Source organism: Stegostoma tigrinum, chromosome 10 (genome assembly GCF_030684315.1).
Source record: "Stegostoma tigrinum isolate sSteTig4 chromosome 10, sSteTig4.hap1, whole genome shotgun sequence".
Classification (NCBI taxonomy): Eukaryota; Metazoa; Chordata; class Chondrichthyes; order Orectolobiformes; family Stegostomatidae; genus Stegostoma; species Stegostoma tigrinum.
The window spans coordinates 1,013,062-1,036,576 of NC_081363.1; the positions used below are offsets into that span (position 1 = coordinate 1,013,062).

A 23,515-nucleotide genomic window follows, 5' to 3' on the forward strand; every position below is an offset into this window, starting at 1 on the left:
TTATTAATGACTTGGACGAGGGAATTGAAGGATGGGTCAGCAAGTTTGCAGACGACACAAAGGTCGGAGGTGTCGTTGACAGTGTAGAGGGCTGTTGTAGGCTGCAGCGGGACATTGACAGGATGCAGAGATGGGCTGAGAGGTGGCAGATGGAGTTCAACCTGGATAAATGCGAGGTGATGCATTTTGGAAGGTCGAATTTGAAAGCTGAGTACAGGATTAAGGATAGGATTCTTGGCAGCGTGGAGGAACAGAGGGATCTTGGTGTGCAGATACATAGATCCCTTAAAATGGCCACCCAAGTGGACAGGGTTGTTAAGAAAGCATATGGTGTTTTGGCTTTCATTAACAGGGGGATTGAGTTTAAGAGTCGTGAGATCTTGTTGCAGCTCTATAAAACTTTGGTTAGACCGCACTTGGAATACTGCGTCCAGTTCTGGGCGCCCTATTATAGGAAAGATGTGGATGCTTTGGAGAGGGTTCAGAGGAGGTTTACCAGGATGCTGCCTGGACTGGAGGGCTTATCTTATGAAGAGAGGTTGACTGAGCTCGGTCTCTTTTCATTGGAGAAAAGGAGGAGGAGAGGTGACCTAATTGAGGTATACAAGATAATGAGAGGCATGGATAGAGTTGATAGCCAGAGACTATTTCCCAGGGCAGAAATGGCTAGCACGAGGGGTCATAGTTTTAAGCTGGTTGGTGGAAAGTATAGAGGGGATGTCAGAGGCAGGTTCTTTACGCAGAGAGTTGTGAGAGCATGGAATGCGTTGCCAGCAGCAGTTGTGGAAGCAAGGTCATTGGGATCATTTAAGAGACTGCTGGACATGCATATGGTCACAGAAATTTGAGGGTGCATACATGAGGATCAATGGTCGGCACAACATTGTGGGCTGAAGGGCCTGTTCTGTGCTGTACTGTTCTATGTTCTATGTTCTATGTTCTATGTGATCAAGTGGGGAAGCTGGCTTGATGGGATCACTCACCTAATTCTGTTCCTATATCTTATCGTCTATGCTCCAATGGATAGGATCCTGAGGGATCTCAACTGGGTAGAAATGGAGAGGATTTTTATGGAAAAATCTGGAACTGAGGAAGTTACTCTTTAAAAATCAGGGATGGTCTGATTAACAGTGATTAAATGAAACAGATAAACAAAGATTCAATGAAACTTTTCACTTGGGGTCTGTGGGACTTTTGAACTCTGTCTAAGAAGGCAGTGGAAGTGGGTCATTGGATATTTTTAAGGCAGAGGTAGATTAAAGGAAAGAAAGTTCAGAAACTTGGAATTAAAAAGAAAAACAGTTCAGCCATGATCTGGCAGAGGAAGCTCAAAAATGCCAGACTGATTTCTGTTCCTATTTGATATTTTTATATACAAAATACCTAAAAACAACTCTTTAAAAAGTAGTGTGGAATACAATGATAAGTTGGTGTAAAGGATGAGTGAGTTTATGATTCACTGTTTAACAATAAATCACTCTGTTTAATTTACATTCCTGTGTGCGTACTCTGGACAAACACAATAACTTTCTATTAGTTAAACCTGTTTATGTTCAGCAAATTCAGAGACTGTGCAACATACACATGGAGTGCAAAAGGGAACTAGCTTCACCAAGCAAACAGCGACTGACACCATTAGTTACCACCTCTAGTTATAAAACACTTTTAAACGTTTGTTGAGGCTTGAGAGCACCTCTGCCTAGGTCAGCATTCATTGCCCATCCCTAATCAGCCAGAGGACAGCTAAGAGTCAACCACATTGCAGTGGGGCTGGAGTCACATGTAGGCCAGACCAGGTAAGGATGGCAGATTTCCCTCCCTAAAAGACATTAGTGAACCAGATGGAGTTTTACAACAAATGATAATGGTTTCACAGTCTCGCCTTTAGTTTTTTATTCCAGGTTTAAATTGACTTTTTGCTTTGGTGGAATTCAAACTCGTGTCCTCAGAATATTAGACGAGGTTTCTGGATTACTGGTCTAGTAATAATATTTTTTGATGATGGAACAAAATGTTTTCTTAAGGTAGGATGCCCGTAGCTCATTTAACAGTCTCCTCACCGAGGATAACGAGAATGAACAGCAGAGTTGCTACTGCGGCAGTGCCATAAAACATGATGTTGATATGGTAAGTCAGTTGATCCAAATCATCCACATTGGGTACAATCATGGGAGGGATTAGAAATCCCAGTGCAACTCCCATCTGTAGAGAGACAACAGGCAAAGCTTAGGAATGAAAAACCATTTACAGGATACAATTACTCACATTGCTGGGAGTAGGGAACATGAGAACAATGGAAAGATATTTGTGCATTACAGTCATATTGCTTATCACAAGCAGCATGTTGGGTTCATTTTCAGTTATGCATGCCAGGTTTTTTTTGAAACAGAATTCCTACAGTGTGGAAACAGGCCCTTCAGCTCAACAACTCCACACCGACACTCAGAGTATCCCACCCATCCCCATCCCCCTATAACACGCCTAATCTACACATCCCTGAACACTATGGGCAATTTAGCATGGCCAATCCATCAAGCCTGCACATCTGTGGACAGTGGGTGGAATCCGGAGCACCCAGAGGAAACCCACGCAGACACGGGGAGAATGTGCAAACTCCACACGGAGAGTCGCCCGATGGTGGAATCGAACCTGGGTCCCTGGCGCTGACAGGCTGCAGAACTAACCACTGAGCCACCGTGGTGTCATTCAGTGAAAGGATTTCCATCATCAAGCCTGGAAAGTTACCTCATGGCATGTTATTAAACTCACTTCATTAACCGCCAACCGTCACCTCCCCGTGGAGTCGGTCATGTCCAATTCTGGCCCCATCCCACACCTACCAACCCCTCCAGGAGTATCTGCTGAAAGACCAGCATCCTGCATCATCTGTAAAAATTGGGCTTTGGCCCTGGACGAGCGCTGGCAATCAGTGCTGGCACCCCTGCATTGCTGCTCACCAACATCCTGGCACAGAGGTCATAGGACCCACTGTCCAGGGCTCACAGCTGGCGTGGCAGACGCTCCCTCATACATACAAACCCATTCTCTCACCCTGGTCACTGTTTATCCACCAGGCCCCACTCGTGTCCTTAATTACAGGCAGTCTGAACATCCTCCCTCTGTCACCAACATTCTGTCCCTTGTGCCCACTGGAGATCCACATTCCATCATTGTCCAGTAGGGGGACAGCACATACAGTCAAGTAACTGGACAGCCCTAAACACAGGCTTTTATGTACAGATTAAACTAGCAGACACAGACAAAAGCAATAGAGGCTGCAGGTCATCCCCACAATCAATCAAATGCTTACATCATGTTGAACAACTATTCCCTGTTCTATGATAGTCACTGCCCCCAGATCTCAAACACCAGAACCAGGTGGAGGTCAGCTCCTCTCTGGAGTGCAGCACCCAAGACAGCTGAGCTCTGTCATGCACAAGGAGAGCTTCCACCTCCCCAGAGTCCTTGCCCTCCTCCTGTAACGACTGCTTCCATTCACCCACTTCCTCAGCATCCAGCACACGGTCCTGTTTCCTGCTCAAACTGTGCAGAGCCTAGCTCCCCAGGATGGTACAGCACATCCTGTCCACAGAGGACATCCTCTCACCCCACTCCCGAGACCGGTCAAAGTAGCAGACCCACATCTTCCACAGCACCTAATGTCTGCTCCCCCTTGAGACTGGTCAAAGCCTAGGCAGCATTGTATCTGCACTCTGCATTAGTCATAATGGCGCACTAACGTGGTCACAGTGTGTACGCCCTGACCCCCAAGGAACCAGCATTGAAAGGGACCTGGGTGTTCAAATGTACCAGGCACAGCAGAGTGCTCCAGGATTCCTGGTAATGGGCACACACCTCCACAAAGGGGTATTTTTTTAATTAACTCTTGCACCAATACATTGTTGAGGATGGAAAAAGTAATCTTACCAAAGGAGTTGTCAGTGGATTGGCAATGGTTCATATTTTAGATATACATAGAGACGAATTATAACAATTCTTAATTCTTATCTGGCAGAGAAATAAAAGAGGTAAGCTCAGAAACAAACTAGGGATGGTATTAGGCCCAAAAAAGAAGCATATAATGGTCAGGAAAAGTAGCAAAGCTGAGGACCAGGAGCAATAATGAGGTTGACTCTGAAACCTTTTATAATAATGATTTGGAGAAGCTGGGTGAGTGGGAAATGCAGTATAATGTGGATCAAAGTGAGGTTGTACACGTTGGTAGAGAAAGCAGGAAGCTGGATTATTATTGTAATGGCAGGAGATTGGGAAAACAGGGAAGTGCAACAAGAACTGGGTGTCATTGTACACATGTCACTGATAGTAAACGTGTAGGTGCAGCAGGCAGTGAAGAAAGCTAATGGTGTGGTAAGAATTCGAGTACAGGAACACAAATGTCTTGCTGCAATTACACAAGGCCTTGGTGTGACCACCCCTGGAGTAATGTGTGCGATGTTAGTCTCCTTATCTGAGGGAGAATGTTCTGGCTTTTGAGTGCAATGAAGGTTTAGTAGAGTGATTCCTGGGTTGGCAGGGCTGACATACGAAATGAGATTGAATCAGTTACGATTATACTGACTAAGGTTAAGAAACCAAAGGGATTTGGGGTGGTGGAACATTCTAACGGGATTAGACAAGTTAACTGCAGGAGGATGTTCCTAATGACTACGGCGTCCAGAACCAGGCGGTCACAGTCTATGGAAATAGGGTAAACCATTTAGGATGAAGATGGGGAGAAATGTTTTCACCCAGTGAACCATGAGCCTGTGGGATTCTCTGCTGCAGAAATCAGTTGAGATAAAAATATCAAATGCTTTCAAAAAGAAGTCAGGTATAGTTTTTTAGAGCTAAAAGGGATCAAAAGGTCAGGGTGGGGGAGAAAGGAAGAACAAATAACTGAGCTAGTTAATCAGCTGTGATGATATTGCATGGCAGACCAGGCTCGAAGGGCCAAATGGCCTACTATTTCTCCTATTTTCTACATTTTCAGATAGACATCATCCATAGGTGTTAACATTATCCATAGGCTTTAAGGCTAAAATGGAGTTAGGCGACAGATCGCATGATCTCACTGAACAGAAGCCAAAGGCCAAGAAGCTAAATGTCCTCCTGCTGTCCCTGTGGTTCCAGCAGTTAGTGACTTAATGACTTGGATGACTTGGATGAGGGGATTGAAGGATTGGTCAGCAAGTTTGCAGACGACACAAAGATTGGAGGTGTCGTTGACAGTGTAGAGGGCTGTTGTAGGCTGCAGCGGGACATTGACAGGATGCAGAGATGGGCTGAGAGGTGGCAGATGGAGTTCAACCTGGATAAATGCGAGGTGATGCATTTTGGAAGGTCGAATTTGAAAGCTGAGTACAGGATTAAGGATAGGATTCTTAGCAGTGTGGAGGAACAGAGGGATCTTAGTGTGCAGATACATAGATCCCTTAAAATGGCCACCCAAGTGGACAGGGTTGTTAAGAAAGCATATGGTGTTTTGGCTTTCATTAACAGGGGAATTGAGTTTAAGAGTCGTGAGATCTTGTTGCAGCTCTATAAAACTTTGGTTAGACCACACTTGGAATACTGCGTCTAGTTCTGGTCGCCCTATTATAGGAAAGATGTGGATGCTTTGGAGAGGGTTCAGAGGAGGTTTACCAGGATGCTGCCTGAACTGGAGGGCTTATCTTATGAAGAGAGGTTGACTGAGCTTGGACTCTTTTCATTGGAGAAAAGGAGGAGGAGAGGGGACCTAATTGAGGTATACAAGATAATGAGAGGCATAGATAGAGTTGATAGCCAGAGACTATTTCCCAGGGCAGAAAAGGCTAACACGAGGGGTCATAGTTTTAAGCTGGTTGGAGGAAAGTATAGAGGGGATGTCAGAGGCGGGTTCTTTACACAGAGAGTTGTGAGAGCACGGAATGCGTTGCCCGCAGCAGTTGTGGAAGCAAGGTCATTGGGGTCATTTAAGAGACTGCTGGACATGCATATGGTCACAGAAATTTGAGGGTGCATACATGAGGATCAATGGTCGGCACAACATCGTGGGCTGAAGGGCCTGTTCTGTGCTGTACTGTTCTATGTTCTATGTTCTATGCTCCCCCAATCATTATATAAGTCAGTTCCTAAAGAATGTTATCACCTTTTTAAAGATTCTGGATACTTAACAGTTTCAGCTCTCAGTTTTCTAGTACAGTGACAACACTGGCTGCTGCCTGAAAATGGGGAATATTGCCCTAGTACCGCCCCATCAGTCTCCTCTCGACCATCAGTAAAGTGATGGAAGGTGTCAGTAACAGAGCTATCAAACAGCACCTGCTCAGCAATAACCTGCTCAGTGACGCCCAGTTTGGGTTCCACCAGGGCCACTCAGCTCCTGACCTCATCACAGCCTCGGTTCAAACGTGGACAAAGGAGGTGAATTCCAGAGAAGTGACAGCGACAGTCCTTAACATCAAAGCTGCATTCGATTAAGTGTGGTTTCAAGTAGGACTAGCCTTGGAATTTATAGTAATCAGGAATGAAATCTTCACTAGTGGGAATCATACCGAGTACATAGGAATGGGTTGTGGTTGCTGCAATGCTGTTCCAGGACCTCTCTGCAGGAGTTCCTCAGGGTAGTGTCCTAGGCCCAACCATCTTCAGCTTCATCAATGACCTTCTCTCCATCATAAGGTCAGAAGTGGGGATGTTCACCAAAGATTGCTCAATGTTTGGCACCAGTCACAGCTCCTCAGATACTGAAGCAGTCCATGTCCAACTACAGGAAGACTTGGACACTTCCAGGCTTGGGCTGATAAGGGGAAATTAATATTTGTCCTACACAAATGCCAGGCACTGCCCATTTCCAAAAAGAGAGAATCAAACTATTGCCCCTTAACAATCAATGGCGTTACCATCACTGAATATCCTACTGTAAACATCCTGGGGGTTACCATTGATCAGAAATTGAACTGGACTCACCACATAAACATAGCGGCTACAAGAGGTATAGATACAGTAGACAACCAGACACTTTTTCCTAGGTTGGAGGTAGCTGTTACGAGGGAACATAGTTTTAAAGTGAAAGGAGGTAGATATCAGGGAGACATCAGAGGTAGGTTCTTTACTCAGAGAGTGGTCGGGGTGTGGAATGCATTGCCGGAGAGGGTAGTGGAGTCGACTTCATTAGGGGCATTTAAGCAGCTATTAGATCGGCATATTGATGATAGTATAAGGTAGGGGTGGAGTTTAGATAGACCTTAGGGTAAAAGTTTGGCACAACATCATGGGCCAAAGGGCCTGTACTGTTTTATGTTCTAAGAGCAGGTTTGAGGCTAGGAATACTATGACAAGTAACTTCTGACTCCCCAAAGCACAAGCCAGGAATGTGATGGAATACTCCCCACTTGCCTGGATAGGTGCAGCTCCAACAGCACTCAAGAAGCTTGACACCATCCAGGACAAAGGAGCCCGCTTGGTTGGCACCACATCCACAAGATGCTCATACATCTGCCAATCTCACACCAGCTGAATTGGGTGATAAATGTTGCCGCCAGCAATGCTCCATGGCAGACATATGTTAATTCCTCATTAATTTTGTCTGTTTTTTTGAGGGCAGACATGATGATAGAATCTCTACAGTGCGGAAACCGGCCTTTCAGCCCAACAAGTCCACACCAACTCTCAGAGTATCCTACCCAGACTCATCCAATCTACGCATCCCTGAACACTACAGGCAATTTAGCATGGCCAACCCACCTAGCCTGCACATCTTTGGACTGTGGGAGGAAACCGGAGCACCTGAAGGAAACCCACGCAGACACAGGGAGAATGTGCAAACTCCACATAGACAGTCGCCCAAGGGTGGAATCGAACCCGGGTCCCTGGCACTGTGAGGCAGCAGTGCTAACCACTGAGACACCGTGCCATCCCACAGTCCTTTGTACTGTAAATTAGACAATTATTAAATGTCTGCATTAAGACTGTCTCAGGATCAATGTTCAGGGTTCCCTCTGGTAGACAGCCATAGAGTTATAGAATCATACAGCACAGAACCAGACCCTTCAGCCCATGCAGTCCATGCCGACCAAGTTTCCCAAACTAAACCAGTCCCATTTGCCTGCACTTGGCCTAAACCCCTCTAAACGTTTCTTATTCAGGTACCTGTCCAAATGCCTTTTAAATGTTGTAGCTGTACCTGCATTTATAATTTCCTCTGGCAGCTCATAAAACACAAACCAACCCTTTTGTGATAAAGTTGCTCCTCAGGTCCTTTTTAAAACTTTCTCCTCTCACCTTAAAAATACACCCCCTGATTTTGAACTCCCTCACCCTAGGAAAAGACCCTTGCTATTCACCTTATCTTCACCCCTTGTGAATTTATAAACCTCTATAAGGTCACCCCTCAACACCTTACTCTCCAGTGAAAAAAGTCCCAGCCTATCCAGCCTCTTCTTATAACTCAAACCCTCCATTCCTGGCAACATCCTGGTAAATCTTTTCTGAACCCTCTCCGATTTAATAATGTTCTTCCTATAGCAGGGCAACCAGACCCCGCACACAATTCTCTAAAAGTGGCCTCACTAACTTCTTCTACCACCTCAACATCGATACTCAATGGTCTGAGCAATGAAGGCAAATGTGCTAAATGCCTTCTTAAGCACCCTGTCTGTAACGCAACTTTCAAAGAACCATGTACCTGAACCCCTGGGTCTCTCTGTTCAACATTACCCAGAGCCCACCCATTAACTATAAGTCCTGCCCTTGTTTGGTTTACTAAAATGCAAGACCTCACATTTATCCAAATTAAACTCCATCTGCCACTTACAAACAAAAAAGAGAAATTGCTGGAAAAGCTCTTCAGAACTGTTTTGAGGAAGGGTCACTTGACCCAAAACATTAACTCTGATTTCTCTCCACAATGCTACCAGACCATTTTTTCCCCTTTATTCATTCATGGGATGAGGATGTCACTGGCCAGGCAACATTTATTGCCCATCCCTAATTGCCCAGGGGGCAGTTAAGAGTCACCCACATTGCTGTGGGTCTGGAGTCACATGTAGGCTAAACCAGGTAAGGATGGCAGTTTCCTTCCCTAAAGGACATTCGTGAACCAGATGGGTTTTTCCCAACAATCAACAATGGATTCATGGTCATTATAAGATTATTAATTCCAAATATTTTTATTGAACTCAAATTCCACCATCTGCCGTGGTGGGATTCAAACCCAGATCCCCAGAACTTTACCTGGGTCTCTGGATTAACAGTCCAGCGATAATGCCACTAGGCCATCGCCTCCCCTGCTGAGCTTTTCCGGCAACTTCTGTTTTTGTTTCTGATTTACAGCATCTGCAGTTTTTAACAGTTTTTCCATCTGGCACATTGACCAATTGAGGTAAAAGGCTTTGTAATCTTAAATAGTCGTGGAAGCGGAGTCATTAGTGACATTTAAGCGACTGCTGGACATGCACATGGACAGCAGTGAATTGAGGGGAATGTAGGTTAAGTTATTTTATTTTTGGATTAGGAATATTCCACGGCACAACATCGTGGGCCGAAGGGCCTGTACTGTGCTGTACTTTTCTGTGTTCTATGTTCTATAATCTTCTTCACTATCAACTATACCACCAATTTTGGTATCATCCACAAACTTACTATCTGGGCCTCCCAGATTCTCATCCAAATAGAACATAGAACATAGAACATAGAACAATACAGCACAGAACAGGCCCTTCGGGTCTCGATGTTGCGCTGACCTGTGAACTAATCTAAGCCCATCCCCCTACACTATCCCATCATCATCCATATGCTTATCCAAGGACTGTTTAAATGCCCCTAATGTGGCTGAGTTAACTACATTGGCAGGCAGGGCATTCCACGCCCTTACCACTCTCTGAGTAAAGAACCTGCCTCTGACATCTGTCTTAAATCTATCACCCCTCAATTTGTAGCTATGCCCCCTTGTACAAGCTGAAGTCATCATCCTAGGAAAAAGACTCTCACTGTCCACCCTATCTAATCCGCTGATCATCTTGTAAATTGTTTACATAAATGACAAACAACAGTGGACCAATCCCAGTTTAACCATTGTCGTCACTAGGGATGTTATTATGCTGTTAATCCACGCATGCTGTTGGGTGGGGGGATTACTGGTAAAATATCAGTTCTGCTTCCAAAACCAATCAACAGCCTTTACTGGTGTTGTGGATGTTAAACATGGACAAAGTTGGTTCAGCTGCTCACAACCAACTAATCTTCCACCACATTTATGACAGAGCGGTATAAAGATGACCTTCAGGCAAGTTTCTGGAGTGTTGCTATAGCTGTACAATTATATCCCAGTTAAAATCAGAACCTCGGGAGAAAAGGTGCAGAAAAACAGAATCTTAGATGACGAGAGCGGTGGAGCTTCTTGTGAAAAGGAAGGTAGCTTACATAAGGTGGAGGAAGCTAGGGTCAAGTTCAGCTAGAGAGGATTACATGCAGGCAAGGAAGGAGCTCAAAAATAGTCTGAGGAGAGCCAGGATGGGGCACGAGAAAGGCTTGGCAGAACGGTTTAGGGAGAACACAAAGGCATTTTACACTTATGTGAGGAATAAGAGAATGGTCAAAGAAAGAGTAGGGCCGATCAGGGATAGCATAGGGAACTTGTGTGTGGAGTCTGAGGAGCTAGGGGAAGCCCTAAATGAGTTTTTTCCTTCTGTCTTTACGAAAGAAACGAACTTTGTAGTGAATGAAACCTTTGAAGAGCAGGTGTGCATGCTGGAATGGATAGAGATAGAGGAAGCTGATGTGCTGAAAATTTTGTCAAACATTAAGATTGACAAGTCGCCAGGCCCGGACCAGATTTGTCCTCGGCTGCTTTGGGAAGCGAGAAATGCAATTGCTTCACCACTTGCGAGGATCTTTGCATCCTCGCTCTCCGCTGGAGTCGTACCTGAGGACTGGAGAGAGGCAAATGTAATTCCTCTCTTCAAGAAAGGAAATAGGGAAATCCCCGGCAATTACAGACCAGTAAGTCTCATGTCTGTCGTCTGCAAGGTGTTAGAAAGGATTCTGAGGGCTAGGATTTATGACCATCTGGAAGAGCATGGCTTGATCAAATACAGTCAACACGGCTTTGTGAGGGGCACGTCATGCCTCACAAACCTTATCGAGTTCTTTGAGAATGTGACTAGAAAAGTTGATGAGGGTCGAGCTGTGCATGTGGTGTATATGGACTTCAGTAAGGCATCTGATAAGGTTCCCCATGGTAGGCTCATTCAGAAGGTCAGGAGGAATGGGATACAGGGGAACTTAGCTGTCTGGATACAGAATTGGCTGGTCAACAGAAGGCAGCGAGTGGTTTTAGAAGGAAAATATTCTGCCTGGAAGTCAGTGGTGAGTGGGGTTCCACAGGGCTCTGTCCTTGGGCCTCTACTGTTTGTAATTTTTATTAATGACTTGGATGAGGGGATTGAAGGATGGGTCAGCAAGTTTGCAGACGACACAAAGGTTGGAGGCTTTGTTGAAAGTATAGAGGGCTGTTGTAGGCTGCAGCGGGACATTGACAGGATGCAGAGATGGGCTGAGAGGTGGCAGATGGAGTTCAACCTGGATAAATGCGAGGTGATGCATTTTGGAAGGTCGAATTTGAAAGCTGAGTACAGGATTAAGGATAGGATTCTTGGCAGTGTGGAGGAACAGAGGGATCTTGGTGTGCAGATACATAGATCCCTTAAAATGGCCACCCAAGTGGACAGGGTTGTTAAGAAAGCATATGGTGTTTTGGCTTTCATTAACAGGGGGATTGAGTTTAAGAGTCGTGAGATCTTGTTGCAGCTCCATAAAACTTTGGTTAGACCGCACTTGGAATATTGCGTCCAGTTCTGGTCGCCCTATTATAGGAAAGATGTGGATCCTTTGGAGAGGGTTCAGAGGAGGTTTACCAGGATGCTGCCTGGACTGGAGGGCTTATCTTATGAAGAGAGGTTGACTGAGCTCGGTCTCTTTTCATTGGAGAAAAGGAGGAGGAGAGGGGACCTAATTGAGGTATACAAGATAATGAGAGGCATAGATAGAGTTGATAGCCAGAGACTATTTCCCAGGGCAGAAAAGGCTAACACGAGGGGTCATAGTTTTAAGCTGGTTGGAGGAAAGTATAGAGGGGATGTCAGAGGCGGGTTCTTTACACAGAGAGTTGTGAGAGCATGGAATGCGTTGCCAGCAGCAGTTGTGGAAGCAAGGTCATTGGGGTCATTTAAGAGACTGCTGGACATGCATATGGTCACAGAAATTTGAGGGTGCATACATGAGGATCAATGGTCGGCACAACAATGTGGGCTGAAGGGCCTGTTCTGTGCTGTACTGTTCTATGTTCTATGTTCTAATATACAAGCTTGTAATTGTCAATTATCTCGAACAATACACTTAATGTCGTGTGAATATCAGCAGCCCATGATTTTTAACTGACTGTAAACATTGACAAGGATCACTGGGTTGGAACTTTCTAGTTTAACATTAGGAAAAAGCTCTGCAAACCAGAACAGATCAGGAACTAGAACTGGATGTGGTCCAGAGTTCACATTAAAAATGTTTCACAGTGTTACGAAGATCCTTCAGATTTAATATTGCATGGCAGCGTTAAGTTTGGAAGGATTGTGAAACAATACAATTACTTCAAGTTTAATAGAAATACCTGGTGTGGTTTATCTAAAAGTGCCTATTGACAGTTCATTGCAGGCACTGTAGTGTATTTCAAATGGACCACATTCTGGTGATTACTGCTCGTTTTGCAGCCACAGTCCTGTTGGGGCTGTTCGAATAGGCTCAAGGTTGGAGATAGGCTTGGTTTATATGCTTCAGGTGGCCTGCTTAGAACAAGTTGCCCAGCTGATCGCTCCCATTTCTGAAAAGAAACCCCTCTTGGTATGTCAAGGGTTTATCTATTTCATTAGAAAGAGTAACTAAAAGGAATATTTCAACACTGTGTTTCCTGAGCAAACTGTGTCATAAAGACTGCTAAGGCAGCTGTGTGTGATTAGCAACATCCACATCAGGACAGACTCGGAGCATTGTCTTCCATGACCTTTGCCTTCAAGAATAACCCACTGGCCACAGTATTTTCTTCAGAAAGCCAACATCTGCACTGAAATTGTTTTCTCCCCTCTCTCCATGAAGTGCATGTTTATGCCTACATTTTGAGAATATTTAGAGGGATAAGAATTTATACTTGTTACTGTCTCTGTATATTAGCCAACTGTTGCTTTACCACTAAGTTTTGCTTTGATAATAAGCCGATATTTTAAGAAACCTTGTTGCTAGATTTTGTTGCTTAAACCTGACATAGCTAAGGTTTGTAATTGGTTGTGGAGTAGTGGGACTACAGAAACAAAACCTTTCTATAAAGTACTGGATTTACACGTCAGCTAACACCAGGAAAGCAGAGACCAGGTTGGCAGCGGATTTTAACTCATTTTTGCTACTTCCTCATTAAAGATCCATAAATAAGCAGTGACTGGAGAAAAGAAACAGCACTGAAAAAAAAGTTAAAAAATGAAACCTGGAAAAAAAATCAAAAGCAAAAAGGTGAGAAATGTCATTGATAACCATAAGGAGTGGAATTGAAATACTCACACTAAAGCAACAGGACCACAGTTGAAAATAAATATCATTTTTTTTGCAACAGTCTTTACTTTGGAATGAACAATGAGTGTGAACCAATAGGCTGTGGCTGGTTTTACTCGCCAGGTTCAAGATCCATTTATTTCCAGCAGAGACATCAGAAGCCAAACTTAATCTGGGCATGGAGGCTCTCAGAAGCAGCATGAGGCATCTTTACTCCTAAAACTCAAATCCCCTTGTAATAAACAATATGTACTATTAGCCTTCGTAATTACCTGTTGCTCCTGCACACTACTTTTTAGTAATTCACCAACAGAACATCCAGGTCCTTTGGCCAGCTGCACTTCCCAACATTTGCCTTGCTGCATTTCCTACCCACGTGAATAATTTCATTCTTACTCATTTTCTCCATCTGCCACATTCTAGGCCAATCACTGAGCCTGTCCAAATCAAAGAATCATAGATTGATACAGAGCAGAAAAGGCACTTTGATCCATTGAGTCTGCACTGACATCACTAGCACTAACAGTGCATGAATCCAATTTCCTGCACTTGAATATTTCAAGTGCTCATCCAAATATTTTTTAAAGAGTGTAAGGATTCTGACCTCTGCAGCTTTCCCAGGGACTGCATTCCAGATTCCCACCACCTGCTGAGGGAAAAATGCTTCAACCTAAATTCCCTCTGAATCTTCTGCCCTTTACCCTAAAACTATGACCCCTGTAACTGACCCCTCAACCAAGGGGGAACAGCTGTTCCATGTTCACCCTGTCCATACCCCTCACAAGTCCTCCGAAAGACCCTTTGCTTCTTCCTTATAACTTACACAACCGCCCATCATCAGCAGATTTGGAAATATTGCAGCGTTACCCACCTCCAGATCATTGCTGTGGAATGGGAACAGTTGTGTACCTAACCCTGACCCTTCCGGTATCCCTTTCGTAGCAATGTGCTATCCTGAGAATAATCTATTAGGCCCCAAACCCCACCTCTTCCTCCGTTACATTGATGACTGTATCGGCGCCACCTCTTGCTCCCCAGAGGAGCTCCAACAGTTCATCCACTTCACCAACACCTTCCACCCCAACCTTCAGTTCACCTGGGCCATCTCCAGCACATCCCTCACCTTCCTGGACCTCTCAGTCTCCATCTCAGGCAACCAGCTTGTAACTGATGTCCATTTCAAGCCCACCGACTCCCACAGCTACCTAGAATACACCTCCTCCCACCCACCCTCCTGCAAAAATTCCATCCCCTATTCCCAATTCCTCCACCTCCGCCGCATCTGCTCCCACGATGAGGCATTCCACTCCCGCACATCCCAGATGTCCAAGTTCTTCAAGGACCGCAACTTTCCCCCCACAGTGGTCGAGAACACCCTTGACCGCGTCTCCCGCATTTCCCGCAACACATCCCTCACACCCTACTTCCGCCACAACCGCCCAAAGAGGATCCCCCTCGTTCTCACACACCACCCCACCAACCTCCGGATACAACGCATCATCCTCCAACACTTCCGCCATCTACAATCCGACCCCACCACCCAAGACATTTTTCCATCCCCACCCCTGTCTGCTTTCCGGAGAGACCACTCTCTCCATGACTCCCTTGTTCGTTCCACACTGCCCTCCAACCCCACCACACCCAGCACCTTCCCCTGCAACCGCAGGAAATGCTACACTTGCCCCCACACCTCCTCCCTCACCCCTATCCCAGGCCCCAAGATGACATTCCACATTAATCAGAGGTTCACCTGCACATCTGCCAATGTGGTATACTGCATCCACTGTACCCGGTGTGGCTTCCTCTACATTGGGGAAACCAAGCGGAGGCTTGGGGACAGCTTTGCAGAACACCTCCGCTCGGTTCGCAATAAACAACTGTACCTCCCAGTCGCAAACCATTTCCACTCCCCCTCCCATTCTTTAGATGACATGTCCATCATGGGCCTCCTGCAGTGCCACAATGATGCCACCCGAAGGTTGCAGGAATAGCAACTCATATTCCGCTTGGGAACCCTGCAGCCCAATGGTATCAATGTGGACTTCACCAGCTACAAAATCTCCCCTTCCCCCACTGCATCCCAAAACCAGCGCAGTTCGTCCCCTCCCCCCACTGCACCACACAACCAGCCCAGCTCTTCCCCTCCACCCACTGCATCCCAAAACCAGTCCAACCTGTCTCTGCCTCCCTAACCTCTTCTTCCTCTCACCCATCCCTTCCTCCCACCTTAAGCTGCACCTCCATCTCCTACCTACTAACTTCATCCCACCCCCTTGACCTGTCCATCTTCCCTGGACTGACCTATCCCCTCCCTACCTATACTCTCCTCTCCACCTATCTTCTTTTCTCTCCATCTTCGGTCCGCCTCCCCCTCTCTCCCTATTTATTCCAGAACCCCTATCGCATCCCCCTCTCTGATGAAGGGTCTAGGCCCGAAACGTCAGCTTTTGTGCTCCTGAGATGCTGCTGGGCCTGCTGTGTTCATCCAGCCTCAGATTTCATTATCTATTTATTCCCACCCTCTGCTTTCTGCCTGTTAACCAGTTCTCACTTCTTTCTGGTGTCATCCCCCAAACCCAAGATCAAGTTTTACTTACTAACCTCCCGATTTTGGCAGTACAGAATTGATGGGCCAAAGGCCTTTTCTGTACAGTGTAGTTCTATGGTTTGATGGGGTGTTATCAAAAGCCTTCTGAAAATCCCATTACACCAGATCCACTGGCTTTCCTTTGTCTGTGAGACAAGTTAGACTCCAAAATAAAACTTCAACAAGTTTATCAACCCTGATTTCCCTTTCTTAAATCTGTGCTGCCTCTGCTGAATGGACCCATTCTTACCTAAAGCTTTGTTTTCTTTCAAATTTCCTCATGGATGTGGGCATCACAGGCTGGACTGCATTTACTGTTGGTCCCTAGCTGCCCTTCAGAAGACATTGTCTCCCACCTCTCAGTACTAAATCTCATTCACTGCCAACCCACCTGCTCCACCAACTCGTCAATACCCTTCTGGAGTTCCGCACTGTCTCCTCACAGTTTACAATTCTTCCAAGTTTACTGCCCTCCCCAAACTGTGAAACTGCTCCTGTATAACCAAGATCCAGATCATTAATGAATATCAGAATAAGCAAGGATCCCAATACTGACCCCGGGGATCTCCATTATAAACTGTCCTCCAGCCTGAAAAATATCTATTGACCGTTACTCTCTGTTTCCTATCACTCAGCCAATTTTATATTCATATCACTACTGTCCCTAACCCTAACCCTAGCCCTTTTACTCCATGACCTATAATTTTCCTCACATGTCTGGTTTGTGATCTTCCATTGAAAACCCTCTGGAATTCTCTGTACACCACATCAACATTAACCTTCATGGTCTTCCCTTCAAACAAAACTCCAACAAGTTAGTTCGACACAATTTTGCCTGAACTCATCTGTTTTGGCTGTTCTGAATTAAACTATAATTTCCAAGTGATTATTCATCTTATCCTGAATAATTATTTCTGAAAATTTCCCCACATTAAGTTAATCTGACTGGTTTGTAATTGCTGGGCTAATCTCAATAACGTATTTTTGAAGAGAGCTGTAATGTTTATAATTTTCTGATCTCTGGATTCCAGGGGAGATTCAACGATTGTTGCTGGTCCCTCTGCAATTTCCACTCTCATGTCCTTCAGTTTGGTTAGACACATCTCATCCAGCCCCAATACCTTCTCAATCTGAAGAGACAACCCAGTTTATCCATTATCTCATCCTTATCAATTTTAAAACCTTCGCATAACTGTCTTTTCTTTTCTAAATCCACTGACTGGGCAATATCTGCTTTGTGGGTAAAGAGAGATGTAAAATATTCATTTAATAACAGTTCTTCTTCCTCAGGCGGCTCAGGAAATTTGGGATGTCTATAAGGTCCCTCACCAACTTCTACAGATGCCTCAGTGAAAGTAAACTGTCCGGGTGCCTAACGGCCTGGTACAGCAACTGCTCTGCCCAGGACTGTAAGAAACCACAGAAGATGGTGTGTACAGCCCGGACTATCACAGAAGCCCATCTTCCATCGATGGGCTCCATTTACAAGGTGGCCAATATCATCAAAGACCAATCGCACCCTGGTAATTTTTAGATTCCCTGCAGTGTGGAAACAGGCCCTTCGACCCAACAAGTCCACACAGCCCCTTGCAGCATCCCACCCAAACCCATCCCCCTATAACCCACACACCCCTGAACACTACGGGCAATTTATCATGGCCAATCCACCTAACCTGCACATCTTTGGGCTGTGGGAGGAAACCCACGCAGACACGGGGAGAATGTACAAACTCCACACAGACAGTCACCCGAGGGTGGAATTGAACCTGGGTCCCTGGCGCTGTGAGGCTGCAGTGCTAACCACTGAGCCACCGTGCCGCCCTGAATCATCTCCTACAGCCTCTTCTGTCAGGTGGAAGATACAGAAGCCTAAACAGACGCACCAGCTTCTTCCAGCCGTTAACAGACTGTGAATAGACTCTAGGCTCAAATAAGCTAACTTGCATTGTAACCTGTTTGCCTCTAAGTCTTTTTGTCTGTCCATCCTTTGCTTGCTGTGATCTGCCTGTACTGCTCGTAAAAAAAACTTTTCACTGTATTTCGGTACATGTGACAATAAAAATCAATCAATCAAAATCAAAACCTAATACCTCAGCCTTGGCCTCACTCCTCCATTCCTATGCATACAGAAGACTTTGGGATTTCCTGTATGTTAGCAGTCAGTCTCTTTTCATAATCCCCTGTTTCTTTTCCCGCCTCACTCGTACATGAGGAGACATAATCGATTGCTGTGTCCCCTTCAAAATTCAGAGCTACCCTCCCAATTTCCCAACTGCAGACTGTATATTATCAAAGATCATAGTGCCTTGTTACTTCTCCTATTTGTTATTTTCATTTTTCTTCTGGAATATTCTGTTTTCATCTTGGTTCTCAATTGTATTTTCTATCAGACACACAGCTCAAAGACACGTCCTCATTTACTTATTTTCGATTATTGTCATCCACGGAGCTCAGGATTGCTTTATCCAACCCTTTCTTTTGACAGAATCTCATCACCTCATCAAAGGTAGCACATTGTTCAGCTAATGTTTTTCCCACCAACCTTTGGTATCTCTCTACGAAGCCTAGCTCTATTCTTGCCCCATCAAGGTTCACTCTCTACAAATTCATTAGTCTGACTCTGGATTGATCAATCGGTCATTTTCTACTGTCATCGTAAACCTTATATACAATGATCACTATTCCTTACACATTCCCCTGTTGTCACTTGCTCTAATTGGCTCACCTCCTTTCCAAGAACCAAATCTATCAACACTTCCTACCTTGCTGGGCTGGACAGATACTGCTGTTAGAAACTCTTCTGGGGCGGAATTCTTGCCCCTCATTGCCCCTTACACTCATTATCCCAGGAATTAAAGTCTCCAATTCTGACTGCTCTTTGCTGTTTACACCCAGCTGTAATTTACAGGGAGATTTGTTCTTCACTATTGTTCCCATCAGCTGATGGTCTATAGATTACACAGAGCAGTGTAATTGCATCTTTACTGTTCCTGAGAGCAAGCTAAACAGATGTTGTCCCCTGGGATATTCTCTTTCTCCAGCCCTGTAGCACTCTCCTGAACCAGTGTGTCTTTCTAACTTCTGTGGTTTCATCAATAATTTAGGCAGTATATTATAGATGTGAGAACCTCTGTTAAAATGTTGATTAAAAATTGTAGTAAAATAATTTCAGGAAGTTGAGATCATGTTACAAGCATACACGCACTACCAAGATATTGATAAACTATAATGATGGGCACAGCCCAGTTATACAGCTCAGGGAAAACACTCACCAATATTTCTGCACAGTCCTCAATAAGCAATGAAATAGCACATGGGATATTTTACTTTCTTCAAAGGCAGATACCTGACCATTCCAACAGAACAGAACTCTCTCAGTTCTGCAACTGTAATGTCAGCTCTGATTCCTGTACTTAAGACCAGGGGTGATACCTGTACTCAAGACCAGGGGTGATACCTGAACCCACAGACCCTCTGAAATAAAAGGTGGAGGCAATAATAATTGAATTCAAGCTGCTGCCTCACATCTCAGCTCAATGACCTATCAACAGAACTCAGAACAGAATGAAAACAAAGTGCTAGAGAAACTCAGCAGGTCTGGCAGCATCAGCAGAGAGGGTAAAGTTTCAAGTCTGGTCTGATTCTCCTCCAGAACTCAGCCGCAAATAAGAAGCACATTAAAGTGAGTTCTGTTTATCTCTCCATAGATGCTGCCAGGCCTGTCAAGTTTCTACAGAACTTTTAGATGTGTAAGTTGCAGAATTCCAGTATTCACAGTATTTTGTATTTATCAGAAAAGAACAAGTTTGGGTGAATGGCTGCCTTTTCAGTTTCAAGGATGTGATCTTCGCAGATTTACTGTTTAGGAACAATGCTGCTTTCGATACATATTAGCTTTAACTTGCATTACTGAGTAAGGAGAATGTCACAATTGCACTGAGAGAGAACATCTTGGAGGGCTCATCCAGTGAGGCTGTACGGGTAGAACTCCGGAATAAGAAAGGTAAAATCAGTGAGATTGGGTTTTTTTTTCTTATTTATCCATGTGGGATGTGGGCGTTGCTAGCTTATCCAGCATTTCTTGCCCATCCCTAGTTGCCCTTGAGAAGGAGGTGGTGAGCTGCCTTCTTGAACCGCTGCAGTTTCCCTGCTATTAGGGAGGGAGTTGCAGGACATTGACCCACCGATGGTGGAGGACGAGCGATATATTTCCAAGTCAGGATGGTGAGTGGCTTGTAGGGGTAAGGGACTGCAGATGCTGGAATCTTCACTGAAAACATAAATGCTGGAGATCACCGTGGATCAGGCAGCATCCATGAGGAGACAGCAAGCTGGCATTTTGAGTCCAGATGGCTATAATGAAACGTTAGCTTGCTCTCTCTTCATCATGCTGCCTGACCTGCTGTGATCTCCAGGATTTGTTCTGATGCCTTTCTCCTGCCCGATAGAAATCATCATGTGGTTTGGAAGGTGCTGTCTGAGGATCTTTGGTGAATTTCTGCAGTGCATCTTGTAGATGGTACACACTGCTGCTACTGAGCAGCAATAGTGGGGGGAGTGGGATGCTTGTGGATGTGGTGACAATCAAGCGGCTGCTTTGTCCTGGATGATAGAACATAGAACATAGAACATAGAACAGTACAGCACAGAACAGGCCCTTCAGCCCACGATGTTGTGCCGACCATTGATCCTCATGTATGCACCCTCAAATTTCTGTGACCATATGCATGTCCAGCAGTCTCTTAAATGACCCCAATGACCTTGCTTCCACAACTGCTGCTGGCAACGCATTCCATGCTCTCACAACTCTCTGTGTAAAGAACCCGCCTCTGACATCCCCTCTATACTTTCCTCCAACCAGCTTAAAACTATGACCCCTCGTGTTAGCCTTTTCTGCCCTGGGAAATAGTCTCTGGCTACGAGCTCTATCTATGCCTCTCATTATCTTGTATACCTCAGTTAGGTCCCCTCTCCTCCTCCTTGTCTCCAGTGAAAAGAGTCCGAGCTCAGTCAACCTCTTTTCATAAGATAAGCCCTCCAGTCCAGGCAGCATCCTGGTAAACCTCCTCTGAACCCTCTCCAAAGCATCCACATCTTTCTATTAATAGGGCGACCAGAACTGGACGCAGTATTCCAAGTGCGGTCTAACCAAAGTTTTATAGAGCTGCAACAAGATTTCACGACTCTTAAACTCAATCCCCCTGTTAATGAAAGCCAAAACACCATATGCTTTCTTAACAACCCTGTCCACTTGGGTGGCCATTTTAAGGGATCTATGTATCTGCACACCAAGATCCCTCTGTTCCTCCACACTGCCAAGAATCCTATCCTTAATCCTGTACTCAGCTTTCAGATTCGACCTTCCAAAATGCATCACCTCGCATTTATCCAGGTTGAACTCCATCTGCCACCTCTCAGCCCATCTCTGCATCCTGTCAATGTCCTGCTGCAGCCTACAACAGCCCTCTATACTGTCAACGACACCTCCAACCTTTATGTCGTCTGCAAACTTGCTGACACATCCTTCAATCCCCTCATCCAAGTCATTAATAAAATTACAAACAGTAGAGGCCCAAGGATAGAGCCCTGTGGAACCCCACTCACCACTGACTTCCAGGCAGAATATTTTCCTTCTACTACCACTCGCTGTCTTCTGTTGGCCAGCCAATTCTGTATCCAGACAGCTAGGTTCCCCTGTATCCCATTCCTCCTGACCTTCTGAATGAGCCTACCATGGGGAACTTTATCAGATGCCTTGCTGAAGTCCATATACACCACATCCACAGCTCGACCCTCATCAACTTTTCTGGTCACATCCTCAAAGAACTCGATAAAGTTTGTGAGGCATGACCTGCCCCTCACAAAGCCGTGTTGACTGCATTTAATCAAGCCACGCTCTTCCAAATGGTCATAAATCCTATCCTTCAGAATCCTTTCTAATACCTTGCAGACGACAGACGTGAGACTTACTGGTCTGTAATTGCCGGGGATTTCCCTATTTCCTTTCTTGAAGAGAGGAATTACATTTGCCTCTCTCCAGTCCTCAGGTACGACTCCAGTGGAGAGCGAGGATGCAAAGATCTTTGCAAGTGGCGAAGCAATTGCATTTCTCGTTTCCTAAAGCCGCCGAGGACAAATCTGGTCCAGGCCTGGCGACTTGTCAATCTTAATGTTTGACAAAATTTTCAGCACATCAGCTTCCTCTATCTCTATCCATTCCAGCATGCAGACCTGCTCTTCAAAGGTTTCATTCACTACAAAGTTCGTTTCTTTCGTAAAGACAGAAGCAAAAAACTCATTTAGGGCTTCCCCTACCTCCTCAGACTCCACACACAAGTTCCCTCTGCTATCCCTGATCGGCCCGACTCTTTCTTTAACCATTCTCTTATTCCTCACATAAGTGTAAAATGCCTTTGTGTTCTCCCTAATCCGTTCCGCCAAGCCTTTCTTGTGCCCCCTCCTGGCTCTCCTCAGACCATTTTTGACCTCCTTCCTTGCCTGCCTGTAATCCTCTAGAGCTGAGCTTGACCCTAGCTTCCTCCACCTTATGTAAGCTACCTTCTTCCTTTTGACGAGAAGCTCCACCGCTCTCGTCATCCAAGGTTCCTTTATCTTACCCCTTCTTGCCTGTCTCAGAGGGACATATTTTTCCATCACTCGCAACAACTGTTCCTTAAACAGTCTCCACATGTCTATAGTGCCCTTACCATGGAACAATTGCTCCCAGTCCATGCTTCCTAACTCGTGTCTAATCGCATCGTAGTTTCCTCTTCCCCAATTAAATATCCTCCCATTTTGCCAAATCCTCTCCTTCTCCATAGCTATGTTGAATGTGAGGCAGTTATGGTCACTATCACCAAAATGCTCTCCCACCACAAGATCTGATACCTGCCCCGGCTCGTTTCCGAGCACCAAGTCTAGAATGGCCTCTCTCCTCGTTGATGTTGAGCTTCTTGAGTGTTATTGGGGCTGTACCCATCCAGGCAATTGGGGAGTGTTCCATCACACTCCCGGCTTGTGCTGTGTAGATGGTGGGACAGATTTTGGGGAGTCAGGAGGTGAGTTACTAGCCACAGTACTCCTAGCCCCTGATGTACTCATATAACCACTAGTGAAAGGGTGGTACTGTACACTGTGTCAGAGAATGAGCCCGGCCAAGTGACTGAAATTTCAGTGGGGAAGCATTTTGGGAACAGTGATCATAACTCCATATGTTTTAAGATAGCTACGGATAAGGATAAGACTCGTCTTCTGGAGAAAGTGCTAAATGGTGGGAAGGCTAATTGCAATGCTACTGGGCAGAGGCTGGAGAAATTAGATCACCAGTAGTCTGACTTTTACGTCTGAAGATGA

At 45.3% G+C, this 23,515-nt stretch overlaps 1 protein-coding gene across 3 annotated transcripts in view; it reads right to left on the reverse strand.

The window, feature by feature from the left end:
• The window catches only part of LOC125455671 (heme transporter FLVCR2), a 140,582-nt gene that overhangs the window by 98,201 nt on the left and 18,866 nt on the right, over positions 1-23,515 (reverse strand). For all 3 annotated transcript variants that reach the window (XR_009446210.1, XM_048537965.2, XM_048537964.2), the window contains exon 2: positions 2,061-2,202. Coding sequence is in view for 2 of the 3 variants with exons in the window: in XM_048537965.2 (XP_048393922.1) it covers positions 2,061-2,202 (142 nt within the window). In the remaining variant the exon portion in view is untranslated. The remainder of the gene's footprint in view (positions 1-2,060; positions 2,203-23,515) is intronic.